General features: G+C 38.1%; 1 protein-coding gene across 5 annotated transcripts in view; it reads left to right on the top strand.

Moving 5' to 3' along the window:
• TBC1D32 (TBC1 domain family member 32) overlaps positions 1–15220 on the top strand; it is an 83157-nt gene that overhangs the window by 39662 nt on the left and 28275 nt on the right. For all 5 annotated transcript variants that reach the window (XR_008972199.1, XM_057409629.1, XM_057409655.1 and 2 more), the window contains exons 24-26: positions 3135–3257; positions 6428–6536; positions 7338–7431. Coding sequence is in view for 4 of the 5 variants with exons in the window: in XM_057409629.1 (XP_057265612.1) it covers positions 3135–3257; positions 6428–6536; positions 7338–7431 (326 nt within the window). In the remaining variant the exon portion in view is untranslated. The remainder of the gene's footprint in view (positions 1–3134; positions 3258–6427; positions 6537–7337; positions 7432–15220) is intronic.

Genomic DNA, 15220 nt, shown 5'->3' on the forward strand with positions numbered 1-15220 from the left:
CTATGAGCATTGCCTTCAGTGTTCTGCCATAATTAAAGAATTCGTAATGATTCCACCTACCAAAACCCAAGGAGATACCAGTTTATGTAGGTACACAAGTACTAGTTAGAATGCCTTCTTTCAGACTAGAGAGTTCTACATTGAAGTATTAGGTGTGGAATTACAATTCAAGGGGGGAGAGTCCATGGAGGACTGGTCAAGAAATTCAGGGATGACACAGGACAGTAAATGGAGAATTAGGAAACAAAATTACTTATTAATACTGTATTTTCACAACTATGATGCATATTTTGACTTTTCTGAATTTCTTTAAAATTTCTTTTAAATATATTTAAAGTTATTTTTTCTGTATTGCAATTTGTTTCTGGTAATATAGTATATCTTGTTAGTGGTTTTCATGGAATTGTAGATTCAGGATTGATAGAGAGATTGAAGATTGAGCAGAGCAGTTGGACTATGCAAAGTGGGTTTGAGCATTATTCAGGGCTATGTCCAGTTTAGAATATCTCCAAGGTTGGTGATCTTGCAGCATATCTGGGCAACTTGGTCCACTATTACACTACCATGACAGTATATTAAAGTGGAATTTCGTGTGTTTCAATTTGTGCCCACTGCCTCTTGTTCTTTCACTGGGTATCAGTGAGAAGTGTCTGGCTCCATCTTCAAACCCTACTGTGAGGTATTTATACACATTGACAAGCTCTCTCCTGGGCCTTCTCTTCTCCAAGCTGAGCTCTCTCAGCCTCCTTCCCTGTGTCAAACAGCCCAAGGCCTTCATCATCTTCGTGGCCTTTTGCTGGACTCACTCCATCTCATGCTTTTACTGGGGAGTCCAGAACTGGACCCAGCACCCCAGGTATGAACTTACTAGTATTAATAGAGGGGAAGAGTCACCTCCCTCGCATAATGTTCTGGCAGCACTCTTCCTTACACAGTCTAGGATGCTTTCGGTCTTCAAGGGCACGTTGCTGTCTAACGTTCAACCTGTTGAGCACCAGGATCCTTGTCTGAAGAGCTGCTCTCTACCCGGTCAGTCCCCCAGCCTGTCTGTTGCGTGAGGCTGACCAGGTAGAAACACATGCATCCTTTCCAGGTACAAGACCTTGCATCAAAACCTATCTTCCAATTTTCAGAAACATTTAAGTTGGAAATTCTATCCTCTGCATTAAAAAAAAAAACAAATTTAAAATATATCTCAGAAAATATATGCTTTCATTTTTATTGTATCTGTCAAGGTTATATACTTTTTTATATGCCTATACTCCTTATAGATGGGATATTGAGCTGAATGGTCTGATCAGTTGTTATGTTCCCAATGCAATTAAACAAAAAAGCAAAATTTCATAGCTATATTCAAACATGATCACAAATATACACAGTGTAAAATGTGGGGGGGTTGTTTGTTTTTTTTTAAGTTTCAAACTTTAGTCTATACATTTATGACTTTGGAAGATAAAGCAATAGAGCATTGCCTTCAACCAAATACCTGCAGTTTAGTGATGACATTTTAAAATAGATCTTTCCATGTAGATCTAAGTTTCATTTGAATGCTTCAGTAGAGGCTCCTAATACTAGATCTCATATATTTTGTCATTTATTCTACCACTATCCTGTCTACCTAATTTTATTTGCTTATGCTTTGTTTCTTTTTTATTCCCCCACCTCTCCTTTCTCTGCCTTGTGTACCAGGTGAGATGATATAAGCAGTCTCAGCCATAAATCTTTTCCCAAGGGGTTTTTAGCTGCTGGAAACAAGTTCTGTGCCATCTAAAGTCATCATACTTAACAGAAGAAATGGTCCATCTTCATAATGATTTCAGTACACTTTTTGTAGGTTTTTCTTATATATATTAAAAAAAAATATCCAGTGGAATTGTAATTTCTTTTTTTGTGATTTGGAAAAGTACTGATACAAATCAATGTCAGGAAATAGTTAACATAAAATAAATAAAGCCTGAAGAGGGCTGAAACTGAACAGATCAAATTATATTTAAGAAAAGCAATAAACCAAAACAAAACAAAACAAAAAAGCCCCAAGCCCCCATGTATTATCATCTTGACTGTTGAGTCCCTGGCCGCAACTGTGTGAATCTGCAGGTGTTAAATATCTGGAGAAAGGCTTTTTTTGCTGTTGTCAGTAGAAGCATATTGGGAATTACGTGGAAGAGAACAAGCACTGACTAACAGATTTCAAATTTCAAGCTATGTATTGTCTAGTTCATATTAAGTCTTATGTGAATGCAGAATATAATGCTGATCAGGCTAATTTAGGTGGTGTTTTATAACTGTGATAAAACAGGAAGTAAAACTAGCAATAAGAATGTTTAGTCATATTATTTTCCAGGAATGGGAAGCCTTGAATGAAATTTCTGTTGCTGAGTTAGAGTGAATAGATCAGTGAAAAAAAAAAAGTGATAGGATTTGAATTGCTGTACATCAGATTTACATGAAATATATTGGAGTACTTCACTGTCCTGAAGTTATAAAAATTGTATGTAATCTGCTGTCACGTGCTCATGATTATTAATTTCACTTACCATTGTTTTGTGTTTCTCTCAAAAAAAAAAACAAAAAAACCCCAACCCCAAAACAGTAGACTTCGTTGTTTTGGGTTTTATTTGCATTTTAAATCCTTCCTTGCTTTTGAACTGTGTTAAATGTGATTAGACAGAAATGTTTAAAGACCTGTTTTCTGAAGGAAAGATGTATTTCTATCTCCCTCTTCCCCCTTATGTAGAAAAACTGATTCTGAGTTGCCTTATCAGCCTATTATTGCATAATTTCCTCTTATTTCACATGGAATGTGTTATTAAGTCTGTTATTCTGTTATTTAAGCTCAAAACCAGATTGGGCTCACCAGTGAATATTTTTCCTGGTTGATCAGTGCATACAAAAAATCTGTTGGGAAACTTGTGCTATTTGGTTAAGGGTGTGCCTCTTTAGTGGCTAAAAAGGATATAAAAGAGTTTTCCTGACCCAATTCTGGCTGGGTATTTTTTAATGTTTCGTATCTCTCAGGTTTTTTGTTTGTCTCTTTTTCCATTCTGAGATCTCATAAGCATGTTTGCCTCTGTCTTACTCCGCATTACTAGGTTCCTGACTTACGTGCTGTCATTTCATGTGTCCTTCTGCAGGTTGTTAAATGTGCTGTGCTGTGAGCTCAATACCCTTTTACTCTTGGAGAGTCAGTATAAAGTGTCACAAGTTTTACTAACAGCTCAGGAGGAAAATGTCACAGAAACTTCAGAAGGACCAGGGTAAGAAGTGACTGATGTAAATGTTATTTTAACTATAAACCTTTCCTTCTGAGAACAAATACATGAATACCTTAGTGGCTTTAAACGTACAAGTGTTCTCACTGAAGCTGGCTTATAATATGTAAGTTTACTTACATGTAAGTTTGTCATCAACCTTACATTATGACAAGATACAACAGTACTGGTTTTAATCCCACATCCATGTTAAAAGTGTAAGGGATAAAAAAGCAAATATTTTTCTCATTTTTATTTGTGTTTATCTTATTTCTTAAACAACAAAGTGCAAAATTTATGGATGTAAATATTCCTAATACTAGTATCCCTTTAAGTTTTGTATATAATATAAAATTAGGGTATTGTTTAAATGTTTATAAATTAAAGGCACCATCAGTACTTTTTTTTATTTTGTGTTTTTTATTTAGGTATAACTTAGTCAACTCCCCAACTTTTGTGACTTTCTATTGCTGACTTCTAAATAAAATTGCACAATGCATCTTTTCAAAAGGGAAACTGTATTTTTGGGACAGAAATGGACAGTCATTTAGGCACAGGCATGTTGTCCTTTCTCTCAGCATGCTGAGTTTAAGAATCTTCCTCTTACTGTTTGTTACCTGGGACCAGTACAGAGTTTAAACCAAACAGTATGGGTGAGATCTCAGCAGATAGAGATGATAGTTATTTACCATTTGAGGATGAAGCTTATTTCCTTATTTGTAAAAAATTGTAAGAAACTTGGTGTATAAAAGCTGAAAATTCAAATGAAAAAAGAGGCTTATAAAAAGTGGAAGCAAGGACAGGTGACCTGGGAAGAGTACAGGGATGTTGTCTGGGAAGCTAGGGACCAGGTTAGGAAAGCTAAGGCCCAGTTAGATTTAGACTTGGCTAGGGATGTGAAAGATAACAGGAAGGGATTTTACAGGTACATAGCAAATAAAAAAAAGAGTAGGGACAACGTGGGCCCCCTCCAGAAGGTCTCGGGAGAACTGGCTACACAGGATTTGGAGAAGGCTGAGGTTCTGAATGACTTCTTTGCCTCGGTCTTCACTGGCAAAGGCTCTGACCACACCACCCAAGTCTTGGAAGGCAGACACAAGGACTGTGAGAATGAAGACCTTGCGCGCACTGTAGGAGAGGATCTGGTTTGAGACCGTCTTAAAAATCTGAACGTGCACAAGTCCATGGGTCCTGATGAGATCCATCCGTGGGTACTGAAGGAGCTGGCAAATGAAGTTGTGAAGCCACTGGCCATCATATTTGAGAAATCATGGCAGTCAGGTGAAGTTCCCGATGACTGGAAAAAGGGAAATACAACCCCCATTTTCAAGAAGGGGAAAATGGATGACCCAGGAAACTACAGACCAGTCAGTCTCACCTCTGTGCCTGGCAAAATCTTGGAGCAGATTCTCCTGGATGGCATGCTAAGGCACATGAAAATGAACAAGGTGCTTGGTGACAGCCAGCATGGCTTCACTAAGGGGAAATCCTGCCTGACCAGTTTGGTGGCCTTCTATGATGGGGCTACAGAACTGATGGATGGGGTAGAGCAGTTGATGTCATCTACCTGGACTTGTGTAAAGCGTTTGACACTGTCCCACATGACATCCTTGTCTCTAGATTGGAGCGACATCAATTTGATGGATGGACCACTCGGTGGATAAAGAACTGGCTGGATGGCTGCACACAGAGAGTTGTGGTCAATGGCTCAATGTCCAGCTGGAGACCAGTAATGAGTGGCATCCCTCAGGGATCAGTGTTGGGACCAGTCTTGTTCAACATCTTTGTCGCTGACATGGACAGTGGGATTGTGCACGCCCCCAGCAGGTTTACCTATGACACTAAGCTGTGTGGTTCGGTTGATACGCTGAAGGGAAGGAATGCCATCCAGAGGGACCTTGACACACTTGTGAGGTGGGCTGATGCCAACTTCATGAAATTTAACCATGCCAAGTGCAAGGTCCTACGCCTGGGTGGGAGCAATCCTAGACACAGCTACAGGGTGGGCAGAGAAGAGATTCAGAGCAGCCCTGAGGAGAAGGACTTGAGGGTGCTGGTCGATGAGAAAATGAACATGAGCCAACAGTGTGCGCTTGCAGCCCAGAAAGCCAAGCGTACCCTGGGCTACATCAAAAGGAGCGTGACCAGCAGGTCGAAGGAGGTGATCCTGCCCCTCTACTCTGCTCTTGTGAGACCTCACCTGGAGTATTGTGTGCAGTTCTGGTGTCCTCAACATAAAAAGGACATGGAACTGTTGGAACAAGTCCAGAGGAGGGCCACAAGGATGATCAGAGGACTGGAGCACCTCCCATATGAAGACAGGCTGAGAAAGCTGGGGCTGTTCAGCCTGGAGAAGAGAAGGCTGCGTGGAGACCTCATAGCAGCCTTCCAGTATCTGAAGGGGGCCTATAGGGATGCTGGGGAGGGACTCTTCACTAGGGACTGTAGTGACAGGACAAGACATAATGGGTTAAAACTTAAACAGGGGAAGTTTAGATTGGATATAAGGAGGAAATTCTTTCCTGTTAGGGTGGTGAGGCACTGGAATGGCGTTGCCCAGGGAGGTTGTGAATGCTCCATCCCTGGTGGTGTTTAAGACCAGGCTGGACTAAGCCTTGGGTGCTATGGTTTAGTGTGAGGTGTCCCTGCCCATGGCAGGGGGGTTGGTACTAGATGATCTTAAGGTCTTTTCCAACCCTAGCTATTCTATGATTCTATTTTTATTCCATTTAAAACGTTACGTAGCTTGGGCCACAGAGTGACTTCAGATAACAAGTTGGCTGCATGTCAAGTTATCAGTAACTGCTTATTTGTGACAGCAGACATTTGCTGATAGGCCAAATAAGGAGCAAATTTTATTGCCATTAGCTGTGCCCTAATTACTGAGCATCTGGGCATAATAAAGCTTGTAACGTTTTCTATGCTTTTGCATACAGTAATTGCTCAGATGTTTCCAATCAGCAGTCAGTACAAAGTTACTATAATGCTTGCATGCGTCTCAAAATACTTTGGTTTTGTTTGCTTCTTTATGCCTTTGTGTTTTCCAGATTGCGTTTTAACTCCAGCATGTGTCTCAAGGTATTCTTGTTTATTGAAGTTTTCCAAATTAAACTGTTGGTAAATCAAAGTTGTTCTGATTTTTTGAGGTTATGGGGTTTTGTTTGTTTTTTCCCCAGAGATTTTATAATTGATTGTCTATCAGTGGAAAGAAATCATGTTCTTGTAAGGATGAATCTGATTGGAGGACCACGGGAAAGGATTTTGCCTTTGAGAGTACTAGATAAGGTTAGAAACTAAAGTTTTAGAGTGTCTCTTTCCATAACTCCTGCCTTCATTAATTGAACACTTTTGCTGATAATCAACATGTTGAACATGATTTATGAAATACCAGTCCATCTTTAGCTTTATAAAGCGCTAAAATTTTTAAGAAGCGATGCACTGAAAAAAAACCCACTTTATTTCCACTATCTGGTGGAATGTGCATATGTGAAGGACATACTGTGTTCAGATGTAATATATATATTGCTTCTTGTTACTTTTCCTACTATATAAGTGAATGCAACTCATCTTTTACTTACTTTCGTATTTCTGTTTGTTCTATCTTCCTTTTATTTGATATTTTTTCCTTGTTTGGGTTTCATCTGCAGCATGTAATACCTGGAGCTTTTCATCAATGTTCTAACAATAGTTTTTGTAAGCAGCTCCTTTAAATGTTCTGCTTCTCACTGGCTGTCAGTCTTATAAAGATGAAATGCAAATTACTGTGCTGTCAGCACAGCAAAGACAGATCAATGTATAAAATTGGAAATGCAGTTCTGTGGGATGTTTTTGTGTGTGTTTATAATTTCGTGATATACACCCAAAAAAAAAAAACCTGGCTCAAATGCTTTTTAGATTTTTATATCCTTTAACTTTTTTCTTTTTTTCTTTTTATCCTGTTATTTACAGAAAATGTAATTGCAAATTACTGTATCAAGCATAATTTTTGTGCATAGACAGTAATTCTGGGAACTTCACCTGTGTGTTAATCAAGCAAATGCTATTAATTCTTCTCCTAAATTAATTTCTTTCTGGTCTTGTTTCTAGGGCAGTAATTCATATCCTTGGCCAATGTTTTCATCGCTTCCTTTGCCAAAGTGCTATCTTGCAGAAATCCCTAGGAAAGATGAATTCAGACATGGTACGTATGAAGCATGCAAACAGTGCAGATGTCAAACAAGTGTCTGGTTTGATTTTGTATCTATTTGTTTATCCTTCCTCTACACCTCCCTCCATCCCCCAAATTATAATCTCATAAGTATTTAAGGATTTTTGTTATTGTTCACTGTATTTGTAGCTAAATAAGTCAGTTTGAATTTGCTCGTCTGGTTTTGTCCAACTGTCAATCTGCAAAGCTCTGTTTAGTAATCTAATTCGTATGCAGACTTTAAGATTAACCTTTTGGCTCACCTTAGGTGAGTGACTCAGGAGATACATTTATATAATCTCTCCAGTAACTGAAGCAAGACAGTATGGTTAAGCTACAATTATTTTGTACACTGTTTTCATGATTCAGATCCCTGTGTTTACAAAGCTTGGTGGTGTGTGAAATAGACAGTGTTTAGGATAGTTGGTTTTCATATTGAACATCAATTTGGCATGTGAGCAGACTGGAGAATCCTTTCAAGAGCTACCTAGGCAAAGAGGTTTAATTCATACGGAGAAACCATTTTAAGGTTTTAATTTGCATAGAAAATGGAGAAGAACCTGATGAATGGTTTATAGGAAATAAATAATTTGTTGTATTTGTTCATGTTTACTGTATCCTTGAGGTGTACTTATGAGAAATTATTTGTGAATTTCCTTAGCAGATGCAGATTTTCAGAAATGACAGAAATTCTACATTATAATATAAAATAGTCTGTTTATGAATGTCTAGAAAAAAAAAAACAAACAAAAAAGGTGATTCCCTTGTCTAATAAGGAAAGGACATGTAGTTATAAGAGGGATCTTTTCTGTATCTTAACATTAGTAATACCATTCCAAGCTTCCCAAGGCAATTTTCATAGGACAGCAACAAAATCACCATAAAATGAGTGCCCAATTGTTTTAAATGTGTCTTTAAGGAGGCAGGTAATGCTCTTAGATTGGAAACAAGCATGTTTTATTGTATCCTACAGGACCTCTCCGCTCTCTTGTTCAGAGCAATTCTGTTGCTCATCATTAACCAGTGGGATAATGGAATAGATATTATAGTTGTCACTTTTGTAGGTGACAGCCACCTAGAAAAGCTTGGATAAAACTTCTTGACTAGCAGTATGTTGGGTAAAATGAAGTTTCAAAGTTTGCAAATGTTTGATGAAGTATTGAAGTATTTTAATTTTAAATAGTATTTTTGATATTAAAGGTAACTGAAGTAAAAGACTAAAAATGAACAGAACATTTATTTTCATAGTCAAAGTATTTTGTGTTTTCTCTTTGAGAAAAGAAGGGGAAATGACATTGAAAATGTTCTATTTCAGTTCTTATTAAAAGAAAAAAAAAAAATTGATTCTTCCAGCAAACTGAATATTTGATTTGCCAGACTGGTTTTCAGGATGTTAGTTATATTGAAAGAAAGTATCAGAATAAATAGATCAAAAATGAAAAGAATGAAATTCATAAATTGATATTTCCAGTGCTTAGTAAAAAAAGAAATCAAGTGCATGAGGAGAAGATGGGGATTATCTGAACTGTATTCAGCACTATGGTATGGTAGTGATAGGAATGCTCTTTTACAAGAGAGCTTAAAACTATGATTGTGAGAAAGACCTCCGAGTTATATTTATACAAAACAGAAGATGGCAATTATCAGCTGAAGGTGGCGAGTCCTTGGGTGGAGTACCTCTAACAGGGGCCCTTGCAGTCTAAGGGAAATTGATACGTTTGAGGGATTCTGGAGCACAGCTACATATCACAACTTTGAAATGTGATATGCTAATATAGATTGAAATAATTGGAACTGGCTGATGCTGAAAAAACAGAGGTCATGCAAGTGTCAGTATTTTAAAAGCAGTTATAAGGAAAGCAGGTTGATGGTTTTCTATGTCTGTGCAGAAAACGGAATAGTTTGCTTACTTGGCAATGAAGATTTGTTATAAATTAATAAAAAAATCTAATTGGATACATTTTGAAATAGTGAAATCATCATTGGAGGTTTTAAGACAACCTCTTTGATGTGAATATTCAGAGTTCATGTTGTGTGTTATATAGCTTGCTTGAAGGTTTTAAAATTAGTTTGGACAAATACTTGTTAAACCTTAATTCTGCTTCAGTTCAAGGAAATGGACAGGATTCACAGAGAAATTTTCTGAATGGCAAGAATTCTGCAGTCATGCAAACTCTTGTGCATTGTGTGGCTGGGAATGCATGACTGCTTTGTTATCTCTCACCAAGAGTTGAAGGCTAGCGCAATGTTTCTGCAATTCCCTGAAGCTGTCTGTGTTCAGATTTCATGCTGCAGTGTTTCATTATGTTACCTGTGTGGTATTATTCCTGTCCTCTTCTTGGGGTGTTTCTATTACTTGGATTGTTAAGACTACTAGATCCTTAGTACAGATAAAGAATGTACAGTTTCTTTGGCTGAAAAGGCTGTAATGGTAGGTTTTATTCTGTCTGTTCTGCTTTCTTAGTTACCCCCTCTCCTACTGCCTAGGTGACACTGACACCTGAAGAGAAACTTATCTTCTCTTTCTCCTTTGAAAATTGGATGTGTCCATCACATAATTGTTTTTTCTGTTTTGTTTTGGTTGGTTGGTTTTCAGTTTTGGTGATTTTTTTTTTTGTTTTTTTTTTTGTTTTTTTTTAAATTTGATCTCTTTTCAGCCATGGGTTTGGTGGGGTTTTTGGTGGTTTTTTTTTTTTTCTCTTTCTTTTTATATCTGCCTGAAACTACTGTCAGTTTATTTTTTTTAACTTTCTCTGTTAAAGAGCCACCTATATTGGCTTTCCTGTTATCTCTTAGAATTTCACTTAAATGGCTTCATCATCTGCATTTATTTGACTTGACCTCTTTTTTATATTTGTCTCTGTATTCATGTATGAGCCTGTTGTCCTCCACTCTAAGAAATCGTGATGAGAAGCGGACAGGTCCATCAGAAATGTACCTGAGCTTTCTAAAATACATATCCTTATATGGATTTGTTTTCATGTAATAGTCAAGTGTAATATAGTCATGTTATTCATTATCTCAAGTTTAGATTCTGAATAAGATACACATGGATTTGCAGGTCTTTATATCTTAGTCACAGAAAAACAATTTTTATCACAACATCCAATCAGATGAGAAATGGCTTGGGCCGTTTCTGCCATTTATGAAAACAGCTATGAAGACACTGTATGAAACAGGCTAAGTTGGAGCTGTTCAGCCTGGAGAAGAGAAGGCTGCGTGGAGACCTCATAGCAGCCTTCCAGTATCTGAAGGGGGCCTACAAGGGTGCAGGAGAGGGACTTTTCATCAGGAACTGCAGTGACAGGACAAGGGGTAGTGGGTTCAGGCTTAAACAGGGGAAGTTCAGGTTAGATATAAGGAAGAAGTGTTTTACTGTGAGGGAGGTGAGGCATTGGAATGGGCTGCCCAAAGAAGTGGTAAATGCTCCATCCCTGGCAGTGTTCAAGGCCAGGTTGGATAGAGCCTTGGGCGACACGGTCTAGTGTGAGACATTCCTGTCCATGGCAGAGGGGTTGGAAATATATGATCTTAAGGTCCTTTCCAATGGTGACCATGCTGTGATTCTATGGATTTTCCTAAGTCTTACCTGCTTTAGATACAAACACTCAGTGAAGAATTATTTGAAGAATTATTTGAAGAATTGTAAAGCAGGATCTTTTAGGGAATGAGATTAGTCTAAACCTGCAGAAAGTTATGGTGTGGTGGTTTAGATCTCATATATACAGGTGTCGTGGTTTAAACCCAGTCAGGTAACTTGTTCACTCACTCCCAGTGAGTGGTGCCGAGCTGACAACAATCGAGGTCCATGTCCCCCCCCCCACCGGGGTTCTCCCCCACTCCTGGAGGAACGGGGAGGAGGATCGAAAGAGTGCAACTCCCACGGGTTGAGACAAGAACAGTCCAGCAACCAATGTACACAAATCACCACCGCAACTATCAACTACAACAATGATAAGGGAAAATAACAAGGGAAGAGAATACGATACCACCGGCCAAGAAGACGAGTTCCACCCGGAAGCCCATGTCCTTCCGGGTAACTCCCAGTCACCCCCCATCCCGGCCATGACGTGCTGTGGTATGGAATACCTCCCTGGCTAGCCCGAGTCAGGTGCCCCATCTCTGCTTCCTCCCGGCTTCCCCTCCTCCCTGGCAGAGCATGAGCCTCACAAAGTCCTTGGTCAGGGTAAACATCACTTAGCAACAACTGAAAACATTGACTTCACCAACACTGTTCTCAGGCTGGAAGTCAAAACACAGCACTGCACCAGCTAGCACAAAGGAAAAAAAAAACAAACATGACTGCTACTGCTGAACCCAGGACAACAGGTAATTCTAGGTTATTTGTAGTGCAGTTACATAGCTTCATAAACTAGTAAATGTAGTTATTTGTGACAAGGCTACACGGAGCAACCAGTACTAGCACAAAGGAAGGGATGGGATGGCAAAATATGACCACATAGGAGGAAGAAAGCAGGACTGTAGCAGCTTAATTAATTAAATTGACAATAAATTTCTCTTCAATCACACTCCTGGGGTTGAGCATATTTAAAAGAAAACTATCATCAGAAGAGGAAGGTCTTACTCATTTCCTTCCTTGCTGTTTTTTTTTTAATCTCTCCTCCCACCCATTCCCTTTCCTTCTGTCCTTCACCTTTCTCTGCAGTTATGGTATTCCTTCCAGAAAAAAGAAATAAATTCAAGTAATTAATGTAGCATAACTAGTGAAGCCATTTATTGATGTACATGAAAAGAGAAGAAAGAAGAGCAGGACTTCTCACCTTTGGCATTGGCATGTGTTTAGAACACCTCTAGTGATTAGAATCATAGAATCATAGAACAGTTAGGGTTGGAAAGGACCTTAAGATCATCTAGTTCCAACTTCCCTGCCATAGGCAGGGACACCTCACACTAAACCATAGCACCCAAGGCTTCGTACAACCTGGACTTAAACAGTGCCAGGGATGGAGCATTCATAACCTCCCTGGGCAACCCATTCCAGTGCCTCACCACCCTAACAGGAAAAAATTTCTTCCTTACATCCAATCTAAACTTCCCCTGTTTAAAGTTTTAACCTGTTACCCCTTGTCCTGTCACTACAGTCCCTAATGAAGAGTCCCTCCCCAGCATCCCTATAGGCCCCCTTCAGGTACTGGAAGGCTGCTATGAGGTCTCCATGCAGCCTTCTCTTCTCCAGGCTGAACAGCCCCAACTTCCTCAGCCTGTCTTCATATGGGAGGTGCTCCAGTCCCTTGATCATCCTCGTGACCCTCCTCTGGACTTGTTCCAACAGTTCCATGTCCTTTTTATGTTGAGGACACCAGAACTGCACACAATACTCCAGGTGAGGTCTCACAAGAGCAGAGTGGCAGGATCACCTCCTTTGACCTGCTGATCATGCTCCTTTTGATGCAGCCCAGGATACGGTTGGCTTTCTGGGCTGCGAGCGCACACTGCTGGCTTGTGTTCATTTTCTCATCGACCAGCACCCTCAAGTCCTTCTCCGCAGGGCTGCTTTGAATCTCTTCTCTGCCCAACCTGTAGCTGTGCCTGGGATTTCTCTGACCCAGGTGTAGGACTGTGTGAAAGCCCTGCCACTCAGTAACCAGCAATATGCATAACCCAGGACTCTGTGGTAGTTGGAGTTCCAGCTGCATGGTAATACTGTTGGTCAAATTATAGTTGCTTGGTAACTTGTGAAATAATAGATTCTATTAATATTAACATATTAATAATTTTTAATTTTAATATATAATTTCCAGAACTTTGTAATTATAATATATAACTATAATAATAATTTATATTAAATTATAATAAAACATGATTATAATTTATAACATTTATAATTTTAATTTTATTTTAATAATTTAATATTTTTGGGCTAAAACCATTTATTTGATATTATGAGTTATTTTGAACTTATTTTCATTTAAAAAAAACACCCTGATATTTTCCTTTTTTTGTACTGTGATGACCTATTGGTGGAAGTGATAGTCTATGTTGAATGACAAGTTGTTAAGAGAAGCAAGTGGTTTAGCTGGATGAAATAAGATGCTGTAAGTTGCCACTATATGATACCAGTTACAGTATGTATTAAATATAGGGTTATGCTCTTGGTTGCATGGCTCTTAAGCTTGTTTCTCTGTCATTTGAATATGAACATTCCTGTGTGCTCTTTGAGGCTCTTAAGTCCTGTATCCTTCCTTGACAGGAAAGGGGAGGTTGAAAATCTACTGGTTTATATGAAGATGGGTTCTTTTCAGTAAGTCGCTTGCCTGTCACTATTCTAATGACAGAACACATGTCTGCATTAGTTGTATTTGGTTGAAGTTGCTTAAGTTCCTTTTTTTATTAAACACTATCTTCCCAGAGAAACCTTAAGGCACATACAGTAGTCAATGCTCTTTGCACTATTTTATGAAATTTTGCTAATACTGTAATTTTTATTTCCTTATCCGATTGTTGGAGCATAAATCAACATTTTAAAAGGTTACATGTTTAACAATACAATTTTGAATGCATTGATGCTGCTAGATACTAGCATGTGTGCATTTCAGCAATCACAAAATAAAGGTTTAATTTTGGGAAACCTGCAGGGGAGGAAGCATATTAGAGAGAAAAACAGTGAAAAGAAAAATAGGACTCAGATCAAGAAGTCGGAAGGAGGCAGCAGAGATGAAGGGCCATAATCTTGAAATCCTGCTTTCTTGAGAATCTTGAGCGATTTTCATTTTTTATTTTTTTTTAGCAGTAGTATTTCCTTCACAGGAATCTAAGTTTCACCTTGGTCTCTGTTTGGTAAATTGACTGATTAAATCTCAGCTTGTTAGTCTTTGATCCTTGTCTGCCAAACTGAATTACTACAGTACTTCACAAAGTAAAATAACTGTTTTGCAGTTCTAAGATTTTCTTCAACCTTGACTTTTATAAAAATAGCAGTAAAGGGCAGAAAAAGAAATAGAAATCCTACTGACAATACTATAAGACTAAATCCTTCTTCACATAAAATTTTCATATTTATGTAATCTAAGCATATGTACATTTTTTTTGGAAAGATATTAACTGAGGACTTAGTTATTTGTGGATAACAAAGGAATTCCAGGTTAATTAAATTGGAATAATTATTAAGGATAAGTTACTATAATAAGCTTCTTTTGAAATACTCTGTATTGAATAATAAACCCCAATGACAGGACACAATTTACTTAACAAATAATTTAGGTTTTAGGTCAGCTTAAAATAAATTATATGCAATATTGAAAGTGTTGAAAATATACTAATCATCTTAAAATAATTAGGTTATTTAAAGATAATTTGAAAATAGTATTTTGTTTATGGAAACCTTTAAGTTTTATTGGAAAAATAAAAACTGAAATACTAAGTAAAAGTAAAAGCAAGTATTCAGAAGATTCTAAATAGCCATAGACTGACTGAAACAATTGTAGAATCTTTAATCAGAAGTCACCTTTCATGACAGGATTCATTTCTATAGTGTCAAAAATGTAGAAAAAGAATAAAGGAAATCTTGCAAGTTATGAAGAACCTTTATCACCCGAGTAAATATTCAGTAGTGGTGTAGGCTGTGATCCTTTCATAATGATGGGAACTGCATGGTCCCACAGCAAAGAGATTGCTCATAGCTGGAGTGAGTGTATGTGCATTTCCCTTGTTACAGATGCCACCTTTATTTTTTCCCATCAAGTTGATCAGAAAATATTTCATAGTAGCATCAAGTAGTCTGGGAATGGAGCTGCCTAAGGCAAGGCAGCTTAACTGATTGTTT

This window comes from Pezoporus wallicus, unplaced genomic scaffold (genome assembly GCF_028554395.1).
Source record: "Pezoporus wallicus isolate ANWC-B61680 ecotype Strahan unplaced genomic scaffold, APGP_CSIRO_Pwel_v1 contig_3817, whole genome shotgun sequence".
Taxonomy (NCBI): Eukaryota; Metazoa; Chordata; class Aves; order Psittaciformes; family Psittacidae; genus Pezoporus; species Pezoporus wallicus.